Genomic DNA, 26,596 nt, shown 5'->3' on the forward strand with positions numbered 1-26,596 from the left:
GGGCGGAGCGTGTCCGTGCCGCTCGGCGATTGGTGGGACGGGAGAAGGGGCGTGTCCGAAGGGAGGGCGGAAGCGGAAGCGCGCGTTCATGTCGGCGGCGCGTGGTTACGGTGCCGGCGCGGATCCTCCCGCTCTTCCAGGGCTTCCCGAGCTTCCGGAGCTTACCGTCCGGTACCTGGAGCAGCTCGGGCCACGGATGCCGGAAGGTCTCGAAGCCGGAGCGGCACAGACACTTGTATTCAGTACAAAGCCCGGCTCCTCCTCTGACGGGAGCATTGGCCCCGAACCGTCAGCCCCGGCAGAATCCCTCGAGGCGGGCACCGGGGATGTTTCTTTCCCTATTAACCGGTCTTTATCTCAACCCCTTGTCCAGTTCTCTCCATCCGCCCACCCGGAGGGATCCCAGTGGGATTCAGCCGGGACAGCCCACAGTCCAGCAGGAATTGGTACCCCTGAACCGGCACAACCAGCCCCCCGGAACGGAGCAGCATGGAGCGAAGGAAACAAGGATCGTGGGGCAAAAGAAAACTTGAGATCATGGAACAGGAGAAACTGGGAACATGGGGCAAAGGGCACTGGGATAATAGAGCCCGAGAAGCCAGGATCATCCCAGCTCAAGGATTTGGGATCAGGGAGTTGTGGACCCTCTTGAGGCAGAGTACGCAGTGAGGGGCACAGGGGACCCCTCTGCTCTGGTGGTACCAGTGGAAATAAAACCCCAGAGAACCAGAAAAAGGGGATATGGGACTGGGGTGGAGGGAGATGTGGGGGACAAGGGTCTTTTGAGGTGATCAGGGGTGCAGGGCGGTGAAAGGGAAGCACACAGGATGTGGAGAAACAGCTTTCATTGCACCTGAGCACTGGGACCAGCAGCAGGAGATGTGCTGAGTGGGAAGACTCCGAGTGGGATGTGGAGACCCTCAGAGCAGGGTACAGTCATTCTTACATCTCACCTTGGACATGGCCCGGATGACCCCAAATTTCTGCTGGCTGTACGGGGGGTAGCGCGGGGCGTTGAGGCGCTCCCAGCCCATCCCGCGCTTCAGGCACCCGCGGTGGTGGGAGAACGTGTCAAAGCTGAACTTCCCATGGTGCGTTCCCAGGCCGCTGTTCCCTGGAATACACAGCACAGGAGGAGGGTAGCTGGATCTGGCCATCCTTTGGGTGGAAGAACCCAAAATTAAGGTCCCAGCTCTGTAAAAGCGGCACCATGACTTCATCCAGCTGCTTTCCAAGCCACAGATGAGCTTCCCAGGGATGTGACCCCAAGAGGACCACGGATGTGACCTAGTGCACACCCAAGTGGATGTTTGGAGTGGGAAGATCAGGCTGGGAGGTGGAGAGATTCCCAAAAACGCTTGTTGGTGGATTTTACCATTTCAATTAACATATTTAGAACTGGAAGAGTGTTGCTGATGAGGTGATGGCAGCAGCATGATGCTCCCACCAGATGAGCTTCCCTACCACCAGAGTGCCCTCCAAAAGACATCCCATCCATGCTGGATCCAGCCCTGCTGCAAGGGGGCAAGACTGCAGGGATGGAGAGGCACAGTGTCCAAGGTTGCCCAGCCCCAAGGATGAATGTTGGGAGGTGGAAGCAGGCTGGCCAGGAACAAGCACAGGAAAGCCAGGCAGACTGGCAAAAAATAACTAAATCCACACATCATTTGATAACAGGTGGGATAAAATTGCATGAGTCAGCCTGAGCTAGTCAGTCTTCCTGATAAAACACTAATCCTGGTTGGGGTGATGTGTTGGGTTCAGTACCTTGCACATCAGCAGCCCCAGGATAAAGGGAGGTCACTGATGCCTCCTGGCCAACTGAGTGAGAAGAGAGAAAAAAAGGTGGAAAACAGGAGTGAAAAACAGAAGCTGACAGTGGAGATCATCCCATAAAAAGAGGGTGTCTCCATCATGGAATCCTGGAATAGTTTGTGTTGGAAAGGACCTTAAAGATTATCCAGTTCCATCTCCTGCCGTAGGCAGAGACACCTTCCACTAAACCAGTTTGCTTCAAGCCCTGATTCCCAATGTTTTAAGCAAGACATTTCCATGAATTCAGGGGACACAGAGCTTGGAATGGGGAATATGGTGAGAAAGAACCTCAGAGTGCTCCATAAGTGTCCAACAAAGCCCAAGAGCCCAAGGTGAAAAGTGCTTCTGGAGGACAATTTCCCTATGGACTACTGAGCCCTCTGGAGCTGAGAGTTCCTCCTGAGACCCCTCCTGACCATGGGTGGGATCACACCTGGCTCCCAATGGCCGGGACTGGGGATTTTGGACCTACCAATGCCTCCGAAGGGCAGCGAAGGCAGTGTCACATGCATCAGGGTGTCGTTGCCACAGAAGCCTCCACTGCTTGTCCGCTCCAGGACCTGGTTCACCACCTGGGAGTGACACAGACAAGATGGGATGTGGGTCTTCCACCCCATTCCCCTGCTTCCAAACACAATCCATGTCCCCTAACTAGAGCTGTGTGCTGTAAGGGAAACACTTGGAACACAGACATGGCTGGGTACAGCTGCCAAGGAGCACAGGACAGGTGTCGTCCTGGCTTGGCTCTACCTTGTCATCAGAGGAGAAGGCATACACAGCCAAGGGCCGCTCCCGGCTGTTGATGAAGTCAATGGCTTCATCCATGTTGGTGATGATCATGATGGGCAGGATGGGCCCAAAGATCTCCTCCTGCATGATGGGATCCAAGGGCTGCACATCCACCAGCACTGTGGGAGCTGTGGAGCGGAAACCCGACAGCATCAGCTGGGCACAAAGGTTAGAGAAGACACCTTGGTTGTCCCCCAGGACCCCCCTCCTGCAACAAAAGCCACCTGGCCAAGCACCTGCTTCCTATCATAATCGTCTCCAAACCCAAAATGTGCTCCAAGCAGGGATGAAGATGTGAGTGACCCCCAAGCCTCACCGATGTAGCGCTCTGCCTCGTCCGTCTGTCCCCCGATGGCCACGCGCCCGCTGCCCAGCAGTGCCCGGAGGCGCTGGAACTGCTTGTCACTCACAATGCGGCCAAAATCCGGGGATTCTCGGGGGTTGGGGCCATAGAAATCATCAATGGCCTTACGCAGGGCAGGCATGAGCTTCTCCTGCATCTCTATGGTGCAGAGCAGGTAGTCGGGTGCGATGCAGGTCTGCCCCGCGTTGAAGAAGCGGCCCCAGGCCACGCGCCGCGCCACGTTGGTCACGTCACAGGTGTCAGACACGTAGCAGGGGTTCTTGCCCCCCAGCTCCAGTGTCACTGGGGTCAGGTGCTTGGCAGCAGCCGTCATCACAACCCGCCCCACTGGGGGGCTGCCTGCAGGCAGGAAAAACATGGATTGAGGTGGGAATCCCACCAGGCGTCACACGGCTCTGGGATGTGGCACTGAGTCCTGCCAGAGCTCAGATACACATCCCAGATCCTCCAACAGATCCTGGCACACATCCCCAACCCAATCCCTGCCTTCCTAGCAGGGATGTCTGGAGGGAACCCATCTTCCTCCTCACACAAAATCCAGGCAGGGCTCTTCTCTGTCCTATGGGACGTACCAGTGAAGAAGATGTAGTCAAACTTGTTCTCCAGCAGCCTGGTGGTCTCCTGCACGCCACCGGTCACCACAGCAAAGCAGTCCTGCAAGGAAATGAGAAAGGCCCCTTCCTATCACCATCTCTCCCTACCAACAGCATCCCGGGAGGGTGGGACACTGGCTGGGCATGGAGGAAGGAAGTTGGGCAGTACATGGAACCAGAGATGGTGTGTGGGGCAGGCACGGAGCTCTGTGTGTGTAGGGGTGCCCCAGCCATGCCACAGGGATGGGAAGAGTGTCCCACCTTGTCCAGGTAATCTGGCAGTGCTTCTGCTACAAGTCTTTCTGTCTTCTTGGACACCTCTGAGGGTTTGACAATGACACAGTTCCCTGGGGAAGACAGACAGGATGTTGGAGACATGGTGACAGCCAGCCCTTCTATGGACAATGTGCCCTCACCAGTGCTCAGCACTGCTGGGATCCTCTGGGCCAGGGGACTGGAAGGTTGGACTCACCAGCGGCGATGGCCCCGACAAGGGGCACCAGGAAGAGGTGGATGGGGTAGTTCCAAGGCGCTATGATGAGCACCACCCCATAGGGGTCCTTGCGGATGAAGGCAGAGTCCAGCTGCATCGCCTGTGGGACACCTGCCACGTCAGGTCCCACCCTGCACCACCATCCCACCCAGCTCTGCCTCCCAGTCTCTCTCTCCTCTTCCCTCTCACCAGAGTCCTGTCCACCTGCTCGTCCTTCATCCAGCAGGACAGGTTGTTCAGGGTCTCATGGAGCTCGTTCTTGCACAGGAGGATCTCAGATAATTCAGCTTCAAAGGGTGCCTGCAGACACCAAGGATGCAACATGTCACCTTAGCATGTCCTGCAACTCTTATCCCAACACTCCATAGTGTTTTGCCCAGGACTGCCAAGGATTTTGGGAGCCCTCTACATCCCATGCTGGATTTGAGTCCCTAAAGGTGTTGAGTACCCCCTTGTGTCTGCAACACGATGTTTTTCAAATTGCTTTAATTTGCTTAAAAATAGGGAAAATTGTGCAGATCCCATTCATCCAGATAGCAGGAAGAATTGGGAAGGTGTCCAAAGGGACTAGGTTGGAGAAGAGAAGACAATGAGCTCTGTGTGGTATTAAGGCTCTGGCTGTAGAGCCAGGGGAACTGGGCTCAGGGAGTCACAGCCCGGGTGAGCCCCATGGGAGGGAAGGGGGTGACATCAGGTAGGAAGTTCAGGGCAGGGAGCAGGGACAGAATCAGGGATTAACCTGCCCAGGGAAAAGGGAAACTGAGGCTGGTGAGTGTGGGAATGGCTATCCATGCCAAGGGGCTCCCCACAGGCCCCTCTGTTTATGGCGGAGCAGGGATGGACTCTGGAGGACGGTGACTGGGACATGCTTCACCTCAGTCTCCCAAATCCAGAGGCTGCGAACCCAGGGCAGAGCACAGGCAGGGCACTAGAACCCAATGAGAGGAGGACAAAGCACCCCCAGCTGTGCTGGGGAGCCCCTCAGCTCCTCCAGCCACCAAGTCCTCCCATCCCTGTCCCCTCTCACCTTGCCCAAGTCAGAGGCAGTGGCCTCCAGGATCTGCTGCTTCTTGTCATCCAGGAAATGTCCCAGGGCCTTCAGCTGGGCCATGCGGTATTCCATGGGTCGAGTCTTCCCAGAGAGCCAGGATGCCCGCAGGTGGCTCACCAGCCCTTCAAAGGGGTTCCTGCTGTGGGGACAGAGGTGTTAGAGGGATGCCAGCTCCTTAGAGCTCTGCATCACCCCAGCCCGGCATCCAACTGCCACTCCAGGGAGAGGATGGAGCACGGGACCACTCCTGCCGTCCCTCTGTCCCTCCACACTCTCACCTCATGACATCACCATCCACACTCCCGTTCCCACCATCACCCTCCGGGGCTCTCCTGGCCTCGCTCTCAGGGAGCTGCGGAAATACAGCTCCAGTCTCCATGCTCCCACAGGCGCGGTGTGGGATGGTTGCGTGGTGGTTGTCAACCACAGCTTCCCTCTTCCCAGCTAGCAGGATGGCTGCCAGCTTCCTGCCCTGCCCCTTGGCCGCCTGCCTGACCCTTGGCCACCTGACCCTTGGCCGCCTGCCCCGCCACACGTCACTGCTGGCTCCATTCCAGCTAAAACCACTTGGCATGGGAAACACGCCCCCTCAACCCTCCCAGCACCCCCCAAACCAGAGGAGGGAGGCACAAAGACAGGCTGGGAGAGTGTTTAATGCGAAGTCTTTATTACAGGCAGAGTTACACAGAGCAAAGAGCAACAGTGAGGAGGCAGAGAGGTTCATTCCAAAGGAAAAGTCCGTGTGAGGCAAGATGGGACTGATGGGAGCACTTCTCCACCAGAAAGAGAGGTTTGAAGGAAAGGTTTTTGGTTGTTTCAGCTGTGTCCTGGAAAATGGTTCAGAGCAGAGGCCACAAGGCTGCAGGAGGTTATGTCCATCCTGGCTGTCCGACATGTTCCAGCAAGGCAAAGGACACGGTGAGGAATTGGGGAGCATGGTGAAGAGGGACAGGGGGACGGTCCCAGTTCTGACTCCATGGCATCCTCAGAGCAGGACATGGCAGCCTCAGAGCAGGGTGCAGGTGCCCCTGCGCTTCACCTCGAAGGTGGTCGTGAGAAGCCCCAACTTCTGCTGGGTGTAGGGGGGGTAGCGCGGGGTGTTGAGGGTCTCCAGCCCCATGTTCCGGTGCAGGCAGCCACGGTGGTGGGAGAAGGTGTCAAAGGTTAACTTCCCATGGTATCTTCCAAGGCCACTGTTCCCTGGAACACACAGGACAGGTCCGTGCTCAGGACGGGTCTCTGCTCCTGATGATGCCTTCTCCAAGCATCAAAACAAGGGAAAAAGAACCTACAGGATTTTCTGAGCAGCAGAGACATGGTGGAGAATTCCATTTTTTCAGTGTCTCCTCCAGGTATATGGATGTCAATCCTGCTGCAGCTCAGCTCAGTTTGGAGGCCCCAGTGTCTCCTTTTTACCCACCTTCATTTATCTACACAAGCTTTGCTGGGTTCTGCAAGTCTTGGTTTCCCTCCATGATGCTCCACCGTATCTCCCCACGGTTGGAGCTGCTCGACCTTCTTCTGGAGCTCTAAAAACCTGGAGCCACATTGGCAACACCAGTTCTCCCACTTCCTGTGGCTGGTTTAAATGGAGCTTAAGAGCCCAGTGACTTCCCATGGAAGCTTTGGTGCCATCTCACCCCAATGACTTCAGTCCCTTCACCGGCTCTAAAGTGGCTTTACCTGATAATTGAAGGTGGTTGGTCTGAATCATTCCCAATTAAGATAAGTTACGGAATGGGAAGTATAAAAAATTGTTCCCTGAGCCACAGGCAGGTGAGGAATTAATTGTCTGCGTGTTTCATTATGTCTGACTCAAGTGCCAGCCCCGACAGAGATGCTGAGCAAGGGCAGCACCAAATGAAGGGGACTTATCCCAGAAATATTTTGGGAAGAGATCAAGACATGGGGAAGTATTCTGGGAAACAACATTCCTGTATTCCTGTATCCCTGGACCATGCTGCACCCACAGCCTAGGGCTGAGCAGCCTCACTTTTCACCTGAGAAAGCAAAAATTGGTGCCTCTGGAGACCAAAAATTTCTTCTTCTCCAAGGGGGATTTCCAAGATCTCATAAGAGGTTCTCCAGGTTTCTCCAGAACTGTTTTGTTCCTACCATTTTGTCCTAAAAGTTGGAATGAAGATACAACCTGGCTCCTGATGGACATTAAGGGATCCAGCCCAGCACCACACTGGCAGCAGGAGGAAACGCACATTCCTCACCATGGATCACACCTGGCTCCCAAAGGCCAGGACTGGGGATTTTAGACCTACCAATGCCTCCGAAGGGCAGAGAGCTCAGTGTAAAGTGCATCAGGGTGTCGTTGCCACAGAAGCCTCCGCTGCTCGTCCGCTCCAGGACCTGGTTCACTATCTGGGAGGGAGCAGAGAAGGCAGATGAAGGGCTTGCACTTGGCAAATGTTACCCAGTTTACCCATCAGATGTTCCCAGAGTGTTTGGGCTCTGAAGACCCTTCAGAGCACGTCCTGGGGATTGTGGAGGTGGTTCCTGATTTCCCTCCACACTTCTTATGCTCCACAGACACACCTTGCTATCACAAGAGAAGGCGTAGAGGGCCAGTGGCCGTGGCCGCGCGTTGATGAAGTCAATGGCTTCATCCATGTTGGCGATGACGACAATGGGCAGGATGGGCCCGAAGATCTCCTCCTGCATGGCAGGGTCTGAGGGCAGCACATCCGCCAGCACTGTGGGAGCTGCAGAGAGAAAACCCAACAGCACCACAGAGATCAGAGCCACAGATCAACAGCCACAGCGATCAGAGATGAAACCTCCCCTCAGGACCCATTTTTAAGCATCCCTACAACTCTTTTCCCTCTAGAGCCTCACCTCTGTTTGAAGACCCCCTGAAAATGCCCAATGTGCCCACCAAGATGTGAGTGACCCCCAAGCCTCACCGATGTAGCGCTCTGCCTCGTCCGTCTGTCCCCCGATGGCCACGCGCCCGCTGCCCAGCAGTGCCCGGAGGCGCTGGAACTGCTTGTCACTCACAATGCGGCCAAAATCCGGGGATTCTCGGGGGTTGGGGCCAAAAAACTCAGTGATGGCCTCACGCAGAGCAGGCATGAGCTTCTCCTGCATCTCTATGGTGCAGAGCAGGTAGTCGGGTGCGATGCAGGTCTGCCCCGCGTTGAAGAAGCGGCCCCAGGCCACGCGCCGCGCCACGTTGGTCACGTCACAGGTGTCAGACACGTAGCAGGGGTTCTTGCCCCCCAGCTCCAGTGTCACCGGGGTCAGGTGCTTGGCAGCAGCCGTCATCACAACCCGCCCCACTGGGGGGCTGCCTGCAGGCAGGAAAAACATGGATTGAGGTGGGAATCCCACCAGGCATCACACGGCTCTGGGATGTGGCACTGAGTCCTGCCAGAGCTCAGATACACATCCCAGATCCTCCAACAGATCCTGGCACGCATCCCCAACCCAATCCCTGCCTTCCTAGCAGGGATGTCTGGAGGGAACCCATCTTCCTCCTCACACAAAATCCAGGCAGGGCTCTCCTCTGTCCTATGGGACGTACCAGTGAAGAAGATGTAGTCAAACTTGTTCTCCAGCAGCCTGGTGGTCTCTGGCACGCCACCGGTCACCACTGCAAAGCAGTCCTACAAGGAAACAGAAAAAATGCCCTTGTGTCACCATCTGTCCCCACCAACAGCATCCCCAGAGGCTGGGACATTGCCTTTGGGAGTGCAAAGGGAGGAGGTTCTGCACACAGATGATGTGTGGGGATGGTGATTGTGAGGGTTGGGAACACCACAACTCAGGAACAACAGGCAAGGACAAGAAGGGCTTCTCACACTGTCCAGGTAACAGCTCAGCGTTTCAGCAACAAGTCTCTCTGTGTTCTTGGAGATCTCTGAGGGTTTGATGATGGCGCAGTTCCCTGGGGGAAGATGAAAGGGACATCAGCACAGTGACATGGTGACAGCCAGCTCTTCTGGGGACAAGACCCCTGGGGAGACCCTGGCACTTGCAGGTCAGGGGACTGGAAGGTTGGGCTCACCGGCAGCAATGGCCCCGATGAGGGGCACCAGGAAGAGGTGGATGGGGTAGTTCCAGGGTGCTATGATGAGCACCACCCCATAGGGGTCCTTGCGGATGAAAGCAGAGTCCAGCTGCATCACCTTCGAAGAAGAACACAACCTCAGCAGTGCCTTCCCCATCAGCAATCCCTCTCCCCAGCTTCCCTTTTCCCAGAGTTTCCTTCTTACCAGGTTCTTGTCCACGTACTCATCCTTCATCCAGTGGGACAGGTTGTTGAGGGTGACATTGAGCTCGTTCTTGCAGAGGAGGATCTCGCTGAAGAAAGCCTCAAAGGATGGCTGGGGACAGACATCATGGAAGTGCCACCCCAACACTGACCCCATCACTCCATTGCCAACCCCACCACCCCAGGAGGCATCTCTCCCCTCTTCCAAATAAATGAATAGCAGGAGGATCTCTTCAGCAGAAGTTTCCATCACCTCCTGTAACTCCCAGGGAATATCAGTGTCCCAGAAATTTTATGAAAATTGTTATTTGGCCAGAAGGAAAAAACAAAACAAAATTGAACATATTTATGGTATTGAACAAACTCCCGAGTTCAGCACTGGGAACTGACAACAGAGCCCTGGGCCAAAGGGACACCCAAGCAATGCCACCAGAGCTTCTGAAGAACTGGTCCTGGTAGAAGGCATCCTGACCTGTTGGATGTTCAAGCTGGAAGCAAGGTCCTGATTTCCCTTCCACTGCCCGTGGACAAAAGCCACACCTTTGAGTCTTAAGTTTAGTCAAAGTCTTCAGACCTTGACTAAAGGGAAGTAATAAGAACCACAGCTTAATTAATTGTGATGGGGAAGTGGATCCTCTCCATAGCTGCGGAGCAGAGATTGGAATCATATCATCCTTGCAGGAGAAATCTGAAGACACCAGGGATAGACCAGCTGGTCCAGTGGAGCCCCTTGATGACTGTGAAGAGCAGGAGGACAAAGCTTCTGTGCTGCGACATCACATTTTGGACTTCCCAAAACCATCCCTGAATTTGAGTCTTCCTCCCATCCCCACATCACTTTGGGGTTGGGAAGGCTGGTTTCTAATTCCCAGGATCTTCCACCACCAAGAGACCTTCAGGTCCCCAAAACGCAGCTTCTAGGAGGTGTGAGGACCCTCTTGGACATGAGGGCTCAGCAGGCACAATGAGATGATCAGGTGAAGCAACGGGGCTCTTCTCAACCCAGGATGACGATGGCATCACCAGGATGATGGTTCATTTAGAATTTTGATGGGATACAAAGGTTGTGAGATAGGACATTAAGTCTGAGGTCATCCAAGTGCCACCAGTCATCAGCACCAGAGAGGAACTGGCACTGCTGGATGTGAGACATCACCTCAGCTACGTAAGAGCACATGAAGTGTCCATCTAGCTATGAGGGCCCAGCTGCATAACAAGCTCATTACTGGACAACCGGCTCTAATTAGGCGTAATTAGGAAAGATGATGGACACACTCAGAGCACTGATGCCTATCAAGGCCTGGCTGAAGGAAAAGGCCTTGCCTCCAACAAACAAGGCAATTAGGAGCCTTGGGAGATAGCAGGACAAAGAAAGACTTTGCTGAGGTCATGGGCCACTTCACCAATGCTGAACAAAGCGGTATGGATCATATCATGGAATCCTGTAATGGTTTGGATTGGGAGGGACCTTGAAGCTCATCCAATTCTGCCCTGTCATGGGCAGGGACACCTTCCACTAGTCCAGGTTGCTCCAAGCCCCATCCAGCCTGGCTTTGAACACTTCCAGGGATGATGAGCTGAGACCACTAGAATTATCCATGGTGCAGATGCTCACATTTCACCAGCAGATCATCCAGGAGCTCCTGGCATGCCACAATATCTTGAGCCATATCCAGAGCCCTGCCCATGCCACCATGCCAGTGAAACCAGTCCCTTGGAGGCCCTGGGAGGAATGTGCAGTGCCAGCACATTTCACAATGCCAGTAATCCTGGGTGTGCCAGGCTGGCAAGGGGCACCCCAGGATGTCACCTCTGTGGAGGTCACATGGACCCCCAGGATACAGACCAGAGTGTGGAACACTCCCACCTTGGCCGGTCACCAACAAGCCAACAGGGCCTTTGGTTTCAGGGCACCAGGGATGGGATCAACAGCACAGTCCTGCCGCTATCCCTGGATCTGCAGAGATCCAGCACTTACAGATGCACCAGCCTGGGAGCACATCAAGGAGGAAGCAGGACCCCAAGGAAGGGACACCCCTCTGCCCAGACCCCCACAAGGATGCAATACCCAGATAAGGGTGTATGAAGGACTTCAGAGATGTGATGCCAGTGGCCCCCAATTCTCAGCCCCTCTTACCTTGCCCATGTCCAATTCAGTGGCTTCCAGGATCTCCTGCTTCTTATCATCCAGGAATCGTCCCAGAGCCTCCAGCTGGGCCACACGGTATTCCATGGGCCGCGTCTTCCCCGAGTTCCAGGATGCCCGCAGGTGGCTCACCAGCCCTGCGTAAGGGTTCCCACTGCAGGAACAAGGGTGTTAGAGGGGACCCAGCCCTATTCTACCTCCCCAGAGCTTCACATCATCCCATATCCATGTTATCCCAGCATCAAACTGGACTCCAGATTCCCCAGGGACAGGGCAAGGAGTCCACACACACCTGTCTCCCTTACTGCTGGGAGTAGCCCAACACAGCACCATTCCCAGCAGATCCTGTCTTCTCCCTTGGACCATGCTGGGATGTGGTGGCTCACAGACCTCAGACATTTCCCCCATCACCAACCTGGGGTCCCCATTCCCCTGGCACTGCCACAGCTTCCCCTGCCCACCTCCCTGTCCCCCTCCTGCCCCCAGCCCCTCGCTCTCACCATGGAGTGCTGCAGACCATTGGCACTGGCCCCTTCCCGATCCCGCTGCCTCCACTGCACCCAGCAGCTTTCCCAGGATCTTTGCCAGGATCACCGCCTGTGGTGCTGCACTTGCCATAGCCCGGGAGCTGCTGCCTGGGCGGCTCAGGGCGCTGCTGCATGCCAAGCTGTTGGAAGGAGCTGCTGGTCTCCATGGAGAGTGTGGTGGCCCTGGAGAGAGACACTGGGTGGGTTATGCCAGGATGGAAGTGCTGGAGATGCCGGCTCGATCCCAATAGGAGTCACCCACGGCACCTTTGAAGGGCAGCTTGGTGCTCGGGGCCGTCCTGGTTGTGGGGTGACTCAGCCAGGGCAGCTGCCGGAGGCCCTGGGAGATGCCTGGGATTCCCAGGATAATCACCATCCTCCAGACACTGACCTGCCCAGGCTGCCCTGCTGATGTAGGGTCACCTATGGGGACCTCAGGGACAAGACACCTCCAAATCTGGGGGGCAGAGCTGCAGCCCCTCAGCTGCACCCTCTTCTTTGTGCCCAAACACCCACCCTTCCCCGAGGGAACACCCCCGTGCCCCACAGCCCCCACCAGCATGGGGGGTGTCAGAGGGGTGCCATGCAGGGAGTGCCAGTTTTGGGGACCCCACAGCACTTACCTGGGAGCTTGTGTGGAAGCTGGAGGAGCGCAAGGCCAGGCAGGCACTGCCGAGGCTTGGGGTGGGGGTCCCTAAATGCTGTGGGGCTGAGCCCCATGGCCAGGGGCGGGAAGGATTGGGCCCCGCCTCCATGGGGCTGGCAGTGGGAACAAGGTTTGGAATGGGATAGGATGGAATGGGACCTCCCTCTTGGGACTGTGGAACTCCCATGGCCACCACACCACCACCATGAACCTTGACCCATTTGGACCCCACAGACACTCCTCATTCTGGTCCCATGACCATCCTGACCCATGGATTCCCACAGACACTCCTCATCCTGTTCTGTGACCACCCTGAACCATGGGGTTCCAGAGACACTCCTCATCCTGCTTCCCAAGGCTTCCATGATCAATGGACACCCACTATGCTGCTACCTGACTACCCTGACCCATGGGGATCCCACCAACACCACTCATCCTGCTTCCCAAGGGTTCTGTGACCAATAGTAACCCATTATCCTGCTCCCAGGATCACCCTGACCCATGGGGTTCCCACTGACACCCTTCATCTTGCTTCCCAAGGGTTCCATGACCAGTGGATTCTCCTCATCCTGCTCCCAGGACCACACCCAGGAAGGGCCCTTTGCCCTGGCACCGCAGGGTGGCTCCCATTGCCTGGGGTGTGGGGGATCCTCAGGATGGGGGTCCTTTGCCCCTGCCCCACGGTCATGACCCTTCTGGAGCTGCTCCCTGCATATCCCCCCCAGTCCTGTAGAAACCAGCACCCTCCCAAGAGTCCCATCTCAAGAATCCCCCGCTACCGGCTGGTCCAGATCCTGCCCTGGAGATGTCACCCCGTCCGCCCTGCCCAGCAATCCCCCCACCCTGCCCCGGGGCACCCCGCCGTGCCACGCACCCGGGCACCCTCCCGGCCCAGCTTTGGGGTGACGCCAGGGCAGACACGTGCCCTACACCCCCGACTGGGGTGTCCCCCCGCCCAGGCACCTGGCACATCCCCCGGGCCGGGAAGGGGAAGTGAAAGCAGCAGGGCGCTGCACTCAGCGCCACGGGGCACCCCGAGGAGGCAGCACCCACCCCGACGCCTGGTGGGGAGGCTGGGGGGGAGTCACAGGGAGGTGGGGGGCGGGAGGGCTGTGCGATGGGGGAGCAATGGGTGCTGTGAGGGTTGGGGTACGATGAGTGCTGCGGGGTGCTGAGAACGGGCGAGGGTGGGGGTCACTGAGGAGTGTGGGCAGGGACCGGGGGGATCCGGGGAGGGAGGGGGATGTCCGGGAACGGCCCCTTTAACCACCTCCGTCCCGCCCGCACTAAACGAAAGAGGAAGAGGCGCCCGCCCCGCCCCGAGAGGCTCCGGCATCGGCGAGCAGGGCTGGGGTCGGGGTGACGGTGGGGGTGAGGAGCCTGGGGGTGCTGAGCCCAGAAGTGCAGTTCTGGAGACTTGCAAAGCTGGGTAGGGGGTGCGGGATTCAGGGATGCAGGATCTGAAGGTGTAGGGGTGCAGAACACAGGGGTGTAAACCATGAGTGCAGGATCTGGGGGTGCAGAGCACAGAGGTTTAGGGCTTAGGGTTGCCGTGTGCATGGGTACACGGTGCTGGATGTAGGGGTGCAAAGGCTGGGGGTGCTGGGCATGAGGGTGCACGGTCTGTGTGTACAGGATACGGGAGTGCAAAACATATGGGTGCAAGACTTGGGGTGCCAACAGGGTCCCCTCCACCCTGACATCATCCAGGGCGCCCCAGAAGCACCAATGGAGAAGGACATCGATGGCTGCCAGGATGGGGCTAAGACAGTGCCAAACGCCAGGCTGGGCCCTGAAGGGACAGAGACACAGGTGAGTCCAGTGGGACACCCATTGGGAGGGAACCAGGCCCATGGTGGCCATCACCAAGGGCTGACAGCTGGAATCGCCCACAGCTGGACGATTTTGTGGGTGCTCACCCTGACTACAATGAAGAGGAGGAAGAGCAGAAGTACTTTCGCCGCAAGCGCCTCGGTGTCATCAAGAATGTGGTGGCCGCCAGCCTGGCTGGCACCCTCACTTACAGTGTCTACCTGGGTAAGGGACCTCCCAGGGATCCCCAAAATAACTTGGAGTGTTCAGGGTGATGTCACTTGGGGTGACCATCCCTGGACCCCCACAGGCCTGCTGCAGATGCAGCTGATCCTTCACTATGACGAGACCTACCGGGAGGTGAAGTACAGCAACATCCGGCTGGAGGACATCGACCACAAGGTGCTGATGGGCATCAATGTCACACCCGTGGCGGCACTGCTCTACACACCCATCCTTATCAGGTACAGCCCCGCCATGCTCCCGGCCGGCATGGCTCGCTGGCATAGCCACCCACACTTCCGCTCCTTGCCCTGGCAGGTTCTTCGGCACCAAGTGGGCCATGTTCCTGGCAGTCGGCGTCTATGCCCTCTTCGTCTCCAGCAACTACTGGGAGCGCTACTACACGCTGGTGCCCTCCGCAGTGGCCATCGGCATGGTCATCGTGCCCCTCTGGGCCTCCATGGGCACCTACATCACACGGTAGGCATCGGGGCAGGGGTGGGAGGGGGTTCAGGGGGTGCTGGCTGACGTGCTGCTCTACGCAGGATGGCCCAGAAGTACTATGAGTACGTTAACTACAAGGAGGAGCAGGAGAAGGAGAAGAAGCGGGCGCCGCGGGATGCCTGCAATGCCTACATTATCGTCTTCCAGACTGTCTTCTACTCCTGCTTCCACGTGAGCCCCGGTGGGGTGGCTGGGGTGGCTGGGATGGGTGGGGGGGCCCCAGCAGCGCTGACCACACACCCCTCTACATCCTGTAGTTGAGCTTTGTCTGCGCTCAGATGCCCATGGTCTTCTTCCTCAACAACTACCTCTACCAACTGAACCACACGCTCTTCGCAGTGAAGCACTGTGGTGAGGCTGCGGGTGGGGCACGGGGTGGCACCGGGAGCCCCCCGGTTGGGATTAACCACGGCCCGTGCCCCACTGGCAGGGACCCTGAGCCATGGCACGCTGCCCGGCTTCAACAAGACGGTGCTGCAAAGCCTTCCCCGCAGCGTCAACCTCATCATCGTGGAGAGCGTGTTGATGGCCACCGCCTTCCTCGCCATGCTGATGGTGAGCACCGGGGCGGGAGGGGACAGGGATGGGCCGGATGATGGCAGGACCTCACCCGCAGGCGCTCCGCAGGTGCTGGTGCTCTGTGGCGCGGCGTACCGGCCCATGCAGGAGATTGACATGCGCAGCATCGGCTGGGGCAACATTTTCCAGCTGCCCTTCAAGCACATGCGGGACTATCGCCTGCGGCACCTCTTCCCATTGTTCATCTACAGCGGCTTTGAAGTGCTTTTTGTCTGCACTGGATTTTCCCTGGTAGGATACGTGATGGGGTGGGAGATGATGGAGCAGGGACAGGCGATGCTGAGCCTGTGCTTGCTGCAGAACTACGGCGTGTGTGCCCTGGGGCTGGAGAGGTTGGCGTATCTCCTCATGGCCTACGGCTTCTCTGCCTCGGCGTGCTCCAGCCTGGCCCTGTGCATGCTGCGCCTGCGCCGGCACATCCCGCTCCTGGCTGGAGCTTTAATCCACGCTGTACTCCTGGTGACGCTCTTCTGCTGGGCGCCGGAGCCCCGGTACCTGGCACAGGCGCCGCTGCTCTACACCATTGCTGCACTCTGGGGCACGGGCAGTGCCCTCAACAAGACTGGAATCAGCAGTAAGTAGTGGAAAGGTCCTGAAACAGCCTTAAGTGTCCCCAAAACACCACAGTGGTCCCCAAAATAGCCTGGGTTGTCCCAGATTTTTCCACACATCTTCTCCTCGTGTCCCCCGGCACCACGAATTTGTGGTATCACTCCTCGGTTCCATGGGACAAGCCCACTGTGATTGTCCCCCACGCCAAGGGGACACGGCCACAGGAAGGGGACACTGATTCCAGTCTCTATCCCAGTCCTCCTGGGAATGTTGTACAAGAAAAAGGAGCGCCAAGACTTCATCTTCACCATCTACCACTGGTGGCAGGCCCTGGCCATCTTCACCGTCTACCTGTGGTCAGGGCTGCCCATGAAGGTAAATCCCAGATATGCCCCAGCCCACTCTGAGACATTCCAGGCTTTTTGGGGACACACCTCCACACCAATCCCAAAATTCCCTGTGCCGCAGGCCAAGCTGTCCATCATGCTGCTGACGCTGGTGGTGGCAGTGGGGACATACCTGTGGATGGAGCGGAAGGTGGCGCAGAACATGGAAGTCCGGCTGCCCCGCATCCCACGCCCACGCCATAAAACACGTGGATACCGCTACCTGGAGGACAGCTCGGATGAGACTGGCTCCGACGGTGACGGGGACAAGGAGGATGATGACAGGCACCCAACTGAGGCCACCAGCGAAAACGAGCTGCCGAAAGAGGACGGCGAACAGCTGGGATAAGGACAGCCTGGCCTGGGCCCCATCCTGCTCTTGGCACCTGAGGGGGTTCTACAGCTCTCCCCGGGTGGGCCCAAAATTCTTCAAATCCACTCAGGTCAGGCTTGCAGCCCCCCCAAGCTAAGCCTAAAGCCCCCAGGTAGCCCAGAGCCCCCCACTTTGGCTGGCATCAGTGCTGACACACATGACTGACAGACCCCCATACTGGCCCATGGACCCCCCAGGTCAGGTTTGCAGCCTTCAGATTGACCTACAGCCCCAAACTGTGGTACAGAGACCCCCCCCCAAATTGTGGTTCAGCCCTCAGGCAGGCCCAATAGCCCCCAAAATTATGATGCAGTTGCTCAGGTGAAACCTGCAGACTCACAGGCCAACCCCCGAGCCCCCCCACGCAAATCCACAGCCCCTCAGACAAGGCTCACGCCCCCGAGGCAGATCCGCAGCCCCCCCCCCCCCCCCCCCCCAATTTGGCCAAAGCCCCCCAAGGTGAGGCCCACAGACCCCTGAGCAGATGCACAGACGCTCTAGCAAGGCTTGCAGCCCCCCACAATGTCCTGCAGATCCCAGCGAGACCCCCAGCCCTCCCATTTTAGCCCCCAGCCAGACCCTCAGACCCCGCAGGGCTACCCTGGAGCCCCCAGGCAGATCGACACCCTCCACAGAGCCGCACGCACCCCAGGCAAACCCTGCAGCACCCCCTAGGTTGTCCCGGAGCCCCGCTAGCTCAGCCTGCAGCTCCCCAGGCCGGCTCCGCAGGCTTCCCGACCCCTCCCATCCTCATTTTCCTTAAATAAACCCCCCCCCTCCGTCTCTTTGGCCCTCACCTCCTCCATCCTCCGGCCACGCACCCTCAGCGCCCCCTTCCCCAAGCGGAGACTACAGCTCCCGGCGTGCCCCGCGCTGCCCCGCGCGATGTACGCCGGGAGTTGTAGTCTCCGCCACGTGGAAGATGCCTCCATCTCCCCACTCAAACCACAAGTCCCGCGACCGTTCGCGTCGCCCGGCGCCATCATTACCCCCCCCGACTTCCGCGCATGCGCGGTGCGGGCTGTTGTTGTGGCGGCGCGGCCCGCGGCTTCACCCGGGCGGGAGCGATGAGCGACAACGATGACATCGAGGTGGAGAGCGACGTGAGTTGGGCCCCCAACCCCGGGACAATCCCTGGGATTACCCCCCCGTGGCTCTTCCCCACCTTAGGAGGGCTGGGAATGGGGTAATGTTTGGTTTGTGTGTGTTCTTCCTTCATATGGCGGCGCCCCCCCCCACCATCTTCTTCCTCTTCCTCCTCGCCCGGGTCGGGGCTCCTCAGGAGGAGCAGCCGAGGTTTCAGTCCGCGGTAGGTCGCTGGGGGCCGCCCCGCAGCGCCCCCGGGAGCGGGAGCACGTGGGCGGGGGTGTGAAGGGGGCGGGATTTGGGGAGGGGGTGACATGGAAGGGGACCGGGGGAATGGGGATCCTGGGGGGATGGGGGTGTTGGGCGTGTCCTGTGGGGATCGGCGTGTCGGGGAAACAACAGTGGGGTTGGGGGTGTTGAGAGAGGAACCAGTGGGGTTGGGGGTCTTTTTTTTGAGGGGAACACACCTTTGGGGCTGAGGTATTTTGCGGGGGGGGAGGTGACATGGGGATGGGGATCTTGGGGGAGAAATCTGGGCTTGGGGGTGTCCTCCTGTGGGGATGGGATTCTTGGAAGGGGAGGACACCAGTTGGGTTGGGGGTCTTTTGGGGAGCAGGCTTGGGCTTGGGATGGGGACACCTGTGGGCAGGGAGGTCTTATTTGGGCTGGGGGCTGTGACACAGAAAGTGATCCATGGAGTCATGTCTTTTAGGGGGGCAGCTGGGTTTGGGGGAGTCCTGTGGGGCTGGGTGTCTTATTGGGAGGACATCAGTGGGGCTTGAGGTCGTGTGGAAGAAGATCTGGGGCTTTTTAAGGGAGGGGGAGTGGGAGGCTTTCTGGGGTAAAGCGGGGGTGTTGGGGGGGTGTTATGTGTGGGGCCGTCACTTGGGGGGGTGGGGCTATGTTTGGGGAACAACACAAGGGGTTGACAGAGGGCATGGCGGGGGGGCTTGTGTTTGGTTGGTTGAGGGGGGCAGGGGAGGAGGTAACCATGTTCCAGGGGGGAAGTTACCCGTTCTCCCCGGGACCCAGAGCTGCCCTGGCAGCAGGAAGCTGGGGAAACCGAAAGCACTGGGAGCCGCCTCCTTCCCACGCCCTGGCGGCCCAGCCGGAGGCGTCACAGCCACGGAGCCGCCCTGGGGGCTCAGCAGAGCTCTTGCAGAAGGAATTTTGGGGGTGCAGGTGGTGGCCTCCTCCCAGTGCCACCCCTGTCCCCCCCTCCCAGGCCGATAAACGGGCTCATCACAACGCGCTGGAGCGCAAGCGCAGGGACCACATCAAGGATAGCTTCCACAGCCTGCGGGATTCCGTGCCCTCGCTCCAAGGAGAGAAGGTGAGTTTATGGAGCGTGCTGGGAGCACAGACAGAACCCACCCGTGGTTCAGGCATCTCGATCTGGGATGTTCCTCAGGCTCTCTTGTGCCACTGGAGTTCCCAGCAAGGACCAGAGCCAGGGTGGGATGAGGGAGGTAAAATTCCAGTTTTTCCCCTGAACTAGGTCTTTATCTTGCCTCTGGCTTTTCCCACTATTGCAACAGGCATCCCGGGCCCAAATCCTGGACAAAGCCACAGAGTACATCCAGTACATGCGCCGGAAAAACCACACACACCAGCAGGACATCGATGACCTCAAGCGGCAGAATGCGCTACTGGAGCAGCAAGGTGGTAGCTGAGATCCGGCTGGAGATGGGGTCTGGCAGGGCATGAGATTCAGGAGCTGGGGTCTGACAGTGTTTGGGAGCCAGGATCTGGGGTCCAGTAGGCTTTGGGGTCCAAGATCCAGTGGGAGCTGGGGTCTGGCAGGAGATACGATCCATCAGAATCCAGTATCTGGTGGGAGCTGAGATCCAGTGGGAGTTGGGATCTGGTGAGAGCTGAGGCGTGGCAGTACCAGGGTCTGGCAAGGTCAAGAATTCAGTGGGAGCTGGGTCTGGCAGGACCTGGAGTCCGGAAGAGTTCGGGATCCTGGATTCAGTGGGAGCTGGGGCCTGGCAGGAGCTGGGCTGCAGGCAGGGCTGGGCCCGGGGGTGACACGATGCCGTCCCTCACAGTGCGTGCGCTGGAGAAGGCCCGAGCCAGTGCCCAGCTCCAGGCCAGCTATCCCGCGGACAACAGCCTCTACACCAACCCCAAGGGCAGCGCCATCTCCGCCTTCGACGGTGGCTCCGACTCCAGCTCCGACTCGGAGCCCGACGAGCCGCAGAACAGGAAGAAGCTGCGCATGGAGGCCAGTTAGGCCCCCCCGCCGCCCCCCGGCCCGCGGCAGGACTTGCTCCCTCCGCTCCTAGAAGCTCTCGGACTGCAGCTTCCCAGCCCTCCCTGGCCCCTTCCCTGCTCCCAGCGCGCCGGCCCCGGGGGGAGCCGGCCAGGCCGAGCAGAAAGACTTGGGGGGTCAGGGAGACTCCCCCGCCAACTCCCCTCCGCTAGCGACCCCCCTCCCCTTCCCTCCTGGTTTTATAGGAGCATTTCTATTTATACCCGGGGACCAGTGCAGTCCAGAACGGGGAGGAGCCGGGCAGCCCCCCCCCAAAAAGGAGCAAGCACTGGGGGGGGAATCTCCCTATTTATTTTCTCCGTGTGCAACTCCACCTGCCCGAGTCGGCGGAGCACAGAGCCAGGCTTGGGGGCTCCTTCCCCACTCCTCCTCCTCCTCTCCTCCCTTGACCCTTCCCAACCTCCGTGGCATTTTCCAAACTCCATTGGCCCATCCCTGCCCCGTAGGTGCCCCTTTTCCCCCCATTTTGATGCCATTCCATGGATCTAAGGTATGTTGTACATACTGCCCAGAATTGTCTTGCAAGTTAAGGCTTCCCTTTACTATAAGACTATAAATAATAAACAAAAAAAGCCAAAATTCCACTTATTTTATCCTCCCCCGTGGTTACCGCGTGTTCTTGGAAAGGGGGAAGTCGGTGCCACCAGATCCAGACGTGGCATCACCTCCTGCCCCACATCCCCGGGGCCACCAGCACATGGCGGGTGTCATTTCTGTTTTATTGATGCCTAAAAGCTCTGCCAGAGCCCGTGTCCCACCTCGGCTCTGGCCAGGATGGCAGCAGGACACCAGGCCCAGAGCAGGCTGGATTTTGGTATTGCTAGCACCCTGAGCACCTCGCTCTGCCTGGCCAGGCCGCCGCGGGGATGGGTTGTGCTGCTCGCTCCCGGGACTCAGCACCCCGAGCCAGCAGCAGGACCCCCCTACTCAGCAGTGGATGTCGGATCCAGGCTGGGCACGGGATACTGCAGGAAGTGCATCACAGCCCTCGCCACCTTCTCTGGGGCAATGTTGTAGACAGGGTGTGTGGCCTGCTGTGGGAGAGAGAGGGATGGAGGATGTTAATCACGGAGTCCTGGAATGGTTTGAATGGGAAGGCACCTTAAGGATAATCTAGTCCAACCCACTGTGCACAGGGAATCTCTGCCATCCCATGTTGCTCCAAGCCTGGTCCAAACAGGTCTTGAACACTTCCAGGGATAGGGCAGCCACAGCTTCTCTGGGCAGCCTGAGCCAAGGTCTCAGCACCCTCACAGGGAAGAATTTCTTCCCCATATCCCATCTAAAATTACCCTTTTCCAGTTTGGAGTCATTCCCCCTTGTCCTGTCACTCCAAGCCCTTGTCCAAAGCCCGACTCCAGCTCCCTTGTAGCTCTTTAGGCCCTTGAAGCAGCTCTAAGCTCTCCCTGAAGCCTTCTCTTCTCCAGGCTGAACCCAAACTTTTCCCACTGCCATTGGATCTGCCTTTCTCAGTGCTGTGGAGCACTGGAAGCTCATCCCTGCCCACCCCAGCAATCCCTAGCACTTACCAGGCAATTCTCAGGGATACCCAGGACCACCTCATTGTGGAGATCTCCACTTCCGAAGTGCTGTGCAATGGCCAGCCCACTCAGGCAGTAGCAAGTGTGGTAGAAATCCCGGGATCTGCATGCAAGGAGATAACTGGGATGCTAAGGGGGCATCTGGGCATCCCTGATGCCAGGCAGCCCCGTGTTCCCCACTGCACTCACTTTCCTGGCTTATCCAGCAGCCCGCCAGCTGGGCACTGGCAGCACAAGAGAATGTATTCCTGCAGTGCCAGCTGGTCGAACATCCAGTGCGCCATGCTCAGCGCCGGATCGCCTGGAAGGGAAACCCAGAGGAGAAACACCAGAGAAGGTGTCAAATCCCTCAAGATGCCATTCTGGGGACAGATGAAGCTTGTGGCAACTCACCCCTGGCATGGAGTGCCCGATGGAGCAGGGGCAGGAGCCCGGCTTGCCAAAAGGAGTAGCACCCATCCACCAGCTTGTTGCAGCGGCCCTGGAATCCGCCCTCGAAGCGCATTTGCCGCCCAGTCACCCAGTGCTGTGGGGTGATGGCAACCAGTGTGAGACAAAAGATCCACAGCAGGATGAGACCCCCCAGTAACCCAAAGAGGTCACTCACCAGCAGGCTCCGGAGGTTCAGCAGGTGTTCCTGCTTGAGGATGACCAGCGCAGCCATGCCGCAGAAAGTGTAGCCGCCGTGCGCCTCCATGCCCGGCACGCCGCCGATCCCACCCTCCCAGTTCTGGCATCTGTGAGAGCAGGGTCAGGGCAGCAGGGACGCCAGGAATGTCATCCCCTGTCCCCCACCTGTCCCCAGATCTCACCTGGCGATCCACTCGGCCGTCCCAGCGAAGAGTGCGGGTGTCAGGATGTTGGTCAGCGAGGCCACTGAGGCGGCACAGTAGGCACTCCTGCAGGAAAAGGGTGCCCAGAGATTCAGGAGACAGGTACTCGGGGATGTGGCACTGGCACCCCAAAGTAGCACCAGCTCCCTAAAATTACTCTGGCTCCCCAAAACAGCACAAGGTTTGATCCAGCACTGGCTCCCTGCAACGGCACCTTACCATGGCAGTGGCTCGTGTCACTGGTCCCCTGCCATGGCACCAGCGCCCCAAAACAGCTTTGGCTCCTCAAAACTACACCTCCCTATGGCACTGGCTCCCCACCACAGTACCAGCTCCCCAGAACAGCACCAGCCACTCCCCAAAACACCACCAGTTCCCCAAAATTGCACCCTGCCATGGCACTGGCTCCTCAGAATGGCACCAGCTCCCAGCACTCACTCCTCAAAACAACACTGACTCCCCAAAACTGTACCCCAAACTAGCAGTGGCTCCTCACCATGGCACCAGCTCCCCAAAATGATACTGGCTCTCAAAATCATCACCAGCTCCCAGCACTGAATCCCCAGAATGGCATCAGCTCCCCACCATAGCATCTGCTTCCAGCACTGGCTCCCCAAAATGCCCATGGCCTCCAAAACAGCCCCCCCATGCAGCTCTCACCCACCTGACATCCACCTCTCCACCCACGTGCATGAGGAAGGAGCCATCCGGCTGCTTCAGCGAGTGCAGGTATTCCAAGAGCTTCTTCCTGCGGAATCCAGCACCTATGAGAGGGGGGACATGCACCCCACCTCCCACCCAGCTTCTCCCAGCCCCCCAGACCTGTCGATGATGCCGAAGGCCTCCTCGGTGCCGATGATGCAGAGCGCGTTGACGGCGGCGTAGGTGGGGGCGAGGTGGGGGTGTTGGCCAGGACCCCCCCCAAATCCACCCTGGGGGCTCTGGCACCGCCTCAGGAATTGGCAGACACTGCGGGAAGGTGGGGAGGGGGCTCAGTGTCACCTGTGTCACTCACTGGGGTGATACATCCCCTCCCAGCCTTGTGAATCCCCCCGAGGTCGAAGCCGGGGGTGTCACCCTCCCATCTCCGTCGTCACGAGGAAGCCGCCGGAAGAATGGGCGGCATTGACGGTGGCAGGGAGACAAAGCGCTCCTTTGCTCTGGGGACAGCGGGAGGTGGCACCTCCGGAGTCACGAGGGTGGCCTGCAGCGACAGAGGCCATGATGGGGTCCCCCCCAGCTCTCCCCACTTACTCAGAGGCCACCGACTCGGGAATGGGCTCATCCAACAGCTCCAGGCTGTGCAGGATCCAGTAGCAGAGCCAGGGACGACTGGCATCCAGACACTGCAAGGACAGAGGGCACAGTCAGGGAATGGCACTGGACACGGCAGGAGCAGGCAGGAGTGAGGAGACACCCAGGAGAACCCCCAGAGCATCGCTGGGATGAGCCTGGGCACACAGGGAATGCTGTGTCCACTCTGGGACTGGCAAACTCCCGGCAACAAACAACCCTGGTGACAGCCTCAGGGTGAGGGGTTCACCCCAGCCAGTGGCTGCAGGTGGAATATCCGGCATTCCTGGTACCTCATAAGCTTCAGTGAGCTGCCGGAGGCCTCTCTTCAGGTAATGGAAGTGCTTTTCCCGGTGCAGGACGTACCTGGAATACAGAGAGGAGAGGATGAGCAGGCAGGATAGCCTGAGAAAACGGGGACAGTGGCAGGAGGGGCAGAATCCTGGGGTCAGTGTCTTTTTTTAGGAGTTTTGATACTCACTGTGAGGAGTGATGGTTTGTCTTGTAGGCATCATAGACCTCCTGCACGATGTCCTCCACCTTGGACTTGTCAGGAAAAATGGGAATAAAGACTATGGTGGGCTCTGGAAAGAGGCTCGGCACATCCCAAACATGGTCCCCACTGAGCCCTCCAGCCTCCACCCCATCCCAGGGGTTTATCAATTCACAGCCCCATCTCACCCAGTAAAATTAGGAATTCTAAAAGTAGGAATCCCCAGGAGCTTTGTGCCCCAAATTATGCCAGAATCCAGCACCATCCTGTGCTGCTTTACAAATCCAGCTTGAGTTTGGTTCATTGCAAGTCTGTGATGGAAAACACCCTCCTCCCGCTCACGCTGAGATAACCGGGGACTTGGACGCTCTAAGCCGTGATAATCCTCAAGGAAATACCCCAGGATCAGCCTCAGGGGTGAGGAGAGGCCACAGGGGGACCCATATCCATGGCACTGTGTCCTGCCAGGGCAGAATTGAGCAAGAACCCCACGGATTGGGAAACCCGGAGTCACTTTTTACCCCGTCCCAGCACCCAGGGCAGCTGCCAGGGCTGGGTCAGGATAAAGGGACAGAGGGGAGAGTCTGGCTGTCCCAGGACCCCTCACCCTCCCGCGACTGGTTCTGGCGGATGTGTCCCATGGAAGCTGCCGTGGCTGGCGGGCGGCAGCACCGCCGGACCCCCCAAAACACTGCTCGCTGCTGGGCTGCTGTGACAGCGGCTGTGGGGACAGTAGCTCCGCAGGGACACTGGGATAGCGATCACCCAGTGCCATGGCACCCCTGAGCCCCGTCCCAGAGCAGCCCAAAGCCCAGCCCCACGGCAGCCTGGCACCCCAAACCCCAGTCCCATGGTACCCCAAAGCCCAGCCCCACGCCAGTCTGGCACCCCAAAACCCAATTCCATGGCACCTCAAATCCCAGCCCCACGGCAGCTTGACACCCCAGACCCCACTTCCATCGCACCCCAAACCCCACTTCCATGGCACCCCAAACCCCAGCCCCACGGCAGTCTGGCACTCCAGAGCCCACCGCCCCAACACCCCACGCCGCACCCTGCAGCCCCCTGGCACCTGCTCGGCGGAGGTGCAGGTCCGCAGCCCATCGTCCCGCAGCCGCCGCCGCCCGCCGGAGCCGGGGGCCGCTCCCGCCATGCTGCGGCCGCGGGGGCAGCGGGCGACGGCGGCCGGGAGGGGACGCGTGGCCGCGTTCCTGGCCACGCCCAGCGCACATGGCCACGCCCCTTTCCCAGGTGACCACGCCCCTTCAGTCTTGGTCACGCCCAGCTCCGGTGCGCGTGCGCGGAGGAGCCACCACCACCCCCCGGGGCGCTGCGTCATCGTGGTGTGACGTCATTTGTTACGTCATCGTAGAATCCACGGGCTGGGTTGATAAGAACCCTAAAACCCATCCAGTTCCATCCCCTGCCATGGGCAGGGAGACCTTCTGCTAGAGCAGGGTGCTCCAAGCCCTGTCCAGCCTGGCCTTGGACACTTCCAGGGATGAGCCAGCCACAGCCTCTCTGGGAAATCCACTCCAGTGCCTCTCCACCCTCACAGAGAAGAATTTTTTCCTAATATCCAACCCACACCTCCCCTCTTCCACTTTGGAGACATTGCCCCTTGTCCTGTCACTCCATGCCCTCATTCCAAGTCCCTCTCCATCTCTCTTGGAGCCCCTACGGACGCTGGAAATGGCTCTAACTCTCCCTGGAGCCTTCTTTTCTCCAGGCTGAGCAATCCCAGCTCTCCCAGCTTGTTCTTAGCCCTTGGACCATTTCTATGGCTTTCTCTGGACTTGCTCCAGCAACTCCATGTCCTTCCCATGACAAGGACCCCAGGGATGGACACAGTGCTCCATGTGGGATTTCACCTGAGTGGGGCACAGGAGAACAATCCCCCCTCACCTGTTGCCCATGCTGCCCGTGACACAGCCCAGGCCATGAGTGGTTTTCCAGGGCTGCCAGCACACGTTGCCAGGTCATATCCAGCCTCTCATC

General features: G+C 58.7%; 5 protein-coding genes across 16 annotated transcripts; 2 read left to right on the forward strand and 3 right to left on the reverse strand.

The window, feature by feature from the left end:
- Window positions 1-828: 828 nt before the first annotated feature.
- LOC111930509 (aldehyde dehydrogenase family 3 member B1-like) lies at window positions 829-5,603 on the reverse strand. Of its 2 annotated transcripts, none has more exons than XM_023928568.2 (10): window positions 5,384-5,603; window positions 5,082-5,244; window positions 4,244-4,354; window positions 4,034-4,154; window positions 3,823-3,908; window positions 3,541-3,622; window positions 2,921-3,307; window positions 2,566-2,732; window positions 2,288-2,387; window positions 829-1,114 (listed from the first exon to the last, which is right to left on the reverse strand). In XM_023928568.2, the coding sequence occupies exons 1-10, from the start codon at window positions 5,482-5,484 to the stop codon at window positions 921-923; spliced, it is 1,512 nt and encodes a 503-aa protein (XP_023784336.2). In that variant the 5' UTR covers window positions 5,485-5,603; the 3' UTR covers window positions 829-920. The 2 variants fall into 2 exon arrangements, with proteins under 2 accessions (XP_023784336.2, XP_023784337.2); XM_023928569.2 differs by having other exon boundaries at window positions 5,082-5,241; window positions 5,384-5,598.
- A 147-nt stretch (window positions 5,604-5,750) lies between these two features.
- LOC111930508 (aldehyde dehydrogenase family 3 member B1-like) lies at window positions 5,751-17,971 on the reverse strand. 4 transcript variants are annotated; one of them, XM_086894708.1, is made up of 12 exons: window positions 17,875-17,961; window positions 16,928-17,020; window positions 11,977-12,186; window positions 11,468-11,630; window positions 9,332-9,442; window positions 9,124-9,244; window positions 8,918-9,003; window positions 8,641-8,722; window positions 8,021-8,407; window positions 7,653-7,819; window positions 7,379-7,478; window positions 5,751-6,305 (listed from the first exon to the last, which is right to left on the reverse strand). In XM_086894708.1, the coding sequence occupies exons 3-12, from the start codon at window positions 12,168-12,170 to the stop codon at window positions 6,112-6,114; spliced, it is 1,605 nt and encodes a 534-aa protein (XP_086750834.1). In that variant the 5' UTR covers window positions 12,171-12,186; window positions 16,928-17,020; window positions 17,875-17,961; the 3' UTR covers window positions 5,751-6,111. The 4 variants fall into 4 exon arrangements, with proteins under 4 accessions (XP_086750834.1, XP_086750837.1, XP_086750836.1 ...); XM_086894711.1 differs by lacking the exons at window positions 16,928-17,020; window positions 17,875-17,961 and adding exons at window positions 12,627-12,762; window positions 13,524-13,568; XM_086894710.1 differs by lacking the exon at window positions 16,928-17,020 and having other exon boundaries at window positions 17,875-17,971.
- On the forward strand, window positions 13,306-17,860 carry UNC93B1 (unc-93B1 regulator of TLR signaling). 5 transcript variants are annotated; one of them, XM_086894707.1, is made up of 12 exons: window positions 13,306-13,713; window positions 14,360-14,461; window positions 14,545-14,686; window positions 14,772-14,925; window positions 15,002-15,163; window positions 15,229-15,358; window positions 15,445-15,538; window positions 15,618-15,742; window positions 15,815-15,997; window positions 16,067-16,340; window positions 16,575-16,693; window positions 16,787-17,860. In XM_086894707.1, the coding sequence occupies exons 1-12, from the start codon at window positions 13,306-13,308 to the stop codon at window positions 17,051-17,053; spliced, it is 2,160 nt and encodes a 719-aa protein (XP_086750833.1). In that variant the 3' UTR covers window positions 17,054-17,860. The 5 variants fall into 5 exon arrangements, with proteins under 5 accessions (XP_086750833.1, XP_086750831.1, XP_086750832.1 ...); XM_086894706.1 differs by lacking the exon at window positions 13,306-13,713 and adding an exon at window positions 13,957-14,020; XM_086894705.1 differs by lacking the exon at window positions 13,306-13,713 and adding an exon at window positions 13,942-14,078 and having other exon boundaries at window positions 15,618-15,997; window positions 16,787-17,129.
- Window positions 17,972-18,030: 59 nt separating the features above from the next.
- Window positions 18,031-21,017, forward strand: MAX (MYC associated transcriptional regulator X). Of its 4 annotated transcripts, none has more exons than XM_086894728.1 (5): window positions 18,031-18,180; window positions 18,360-18,386; window positions 19,389-19,495; window positions 19,695-19,825; window positions 20,215-21,017. In XM_086894728.1, the coding sequence occupies exons 1-5, from the start codon at window positions 18,085-18,087 to the stop codon at window positions 20,397-20,399; spliced, it is 546 nt and encodes a 181-aa protein (XP_086750854.1). In that variant the 5' UTR covers window positions 18,031-18,084; the 3' UTR covers window positions 20,400-21,017. The 4 variants fall into 4 exon arrangements, with proteins under 4 accessions (XP_086750854.1, XP_086750852.1, XP_086750851.1 ...); XM_086894725.1 differs by having other exon boundaries at window positions 18,032-18,180; window positions 19,389-19,496; window positions 19,702-19,825; XM_086894726.1 differs by lacking the exon at window positions 18,360-18,386.
- FNTB (farnesyltransferase, CAAX box, subunit beta) lies at window positions 21,013-25,806 on the reverse strand. Its single transcript, XM_023947739.2, has 12 exons — window positions 25,671-25,806; window positions 24,587-24,651; window positions 24,399-24,471; window positions 24,067-24,158; window positions 23,635-23,781; window positions 23,477-23,560; window positions 22,792-22,878; window positions 22,587-22,716; window positions 22,373-22,505; window positions 22,169-22,280; window positions 21,968-22,082; window positions 21,013-21,472 (listed from the first exon to the last, which is right to left on the reverse strand). The coding sequence occupies exons 1-12, from the start codon at window positions 25,749-25,751 to the stop codon at window positions 21,362-21,364; spliced, it is 1,230 nt and encodes a 409-aa protein (XP_023803507.2). The 5' UTR covers window positions 25,752-25,806; the 3' UTR covers window positions 21,013-21,361.
- Window positions 25,807-26,596: the final 790 nt, after the last annotated feature.

Source organism: Cyanistes caeruleus, chromosome 6 (assembly GCF_971803275.1).
Source record: "Cyanistes caeruleus chromosome 6, bCyaCae1.hap1.1, whole genome shotgun sequence".
NCBI lineage: Eukaryota > Metazoa > Chordata > Aves > Passeriformes > Paridae > Cyanistes > Cyanistes caeruleus.

Coding starts and splice junctions, on each gene's coding strand:
- LOC111930509 (XM_023928568.2), bottom strand. CDS start 5,484: ATGGAGACTGGAGCTGTATTTCCGCAGCTCCCTGAGAGCGAGGCCAGG. Junction 4,155..4,243: donor AGCAGGTGGACAGGACTCTG/GTGAGAGGGAAG, acceptor GGTGTCCCACAG/GCGATGCAGCTGGACTCTGC. Junction 2,388..2,565: donor CCTTCTCCTCTGATGACAAG/GTAGAGCCAAGC, acceptor TGTCACTCCCAG/GTGGTGAACCAGGTCCTGGA.
- LOC111930508 (XM_086894710.1), bottom strand. CDS start 12,170: ATGGAGACCAGCAGCTCCTTCCAACAGCTTGGCATGCAGCAGCGCCCT. Junction 9,245..9,331: donor AGTACGTGGACAAGAACCTG/GTAAGAAGGAAA, acceptor TCTTCTTCGAAG/GTGATGCAGCTGGACTCTGC. Junction 7,820..8,020: donor CGAGGCAGAGCGCTACATCG/GTGAGGCTTGGG, acceptor TTCTCTCTGCAG/CTCCCACAGTGCTGGCGGAT.
- UNC93B1 (XM_086894707.1), top strand. CDS start 13,306: ATGGGGGTCCTTTGCCCCTGCCCCACGGTCATGACCCTTCTGGAGCTG. Junction 15,539..15,617: donor CTTCGCAGTGAAGCACTGTG/GTGAGGCTGCGG, acceptor CCCCACTGGCAG/GGACCCTGAGCCATGGCACG. Junction 15,998..16,066: donor TCTGCACTGGATTTTCCCTG/GTAGGATACGTG, acceptor TGCTTGCTGCAG/AACTACGGCGTGTGTGCCCT.
- MAX (XM_086894728.1), top strand. CDS start 18,085: ATGCGCGGTGCGGGCTGTTGTTGTGGCGGCGCGGCCCGCGGCTTCACC. Junction 18,181..18,359: donor ACATCGAGGTGGAGAGCGAC/GTGAGTTGGGCC, acceptor GGGGCTCCTCAG/GAGGAGCAGCCGAGGTTTCA. Junction 18,387..19,388: donor AGCCGAGGTTTCAGTCCGCG/GTAGGTCGCTGG, acceptor CCCCCCTCCCAG/GCCGATAAACGGGCTCATCA.
- FNTB (XM_023947739.2), bottom strand. CDS start 25,751: ATGGCGGGAGCGGCCCCCGGCTCCGGCGGGCGGCGGCGGCTGCGGGAC. Junction 23,561..23,634: donor GCCTTCGGCATCATCGACAG/GTCTGGGGGGCT, acceptor TGGATTCCGCAG/GAAGAAGCTCTTGGAATACC. Junction 21,473..21,967: donor GTATCCCTGAGAATTGCCTG/GTAAGTGCTAGG, acceptor TCTCTCCCACAG/CAGGCCACACACCCTGTCTA.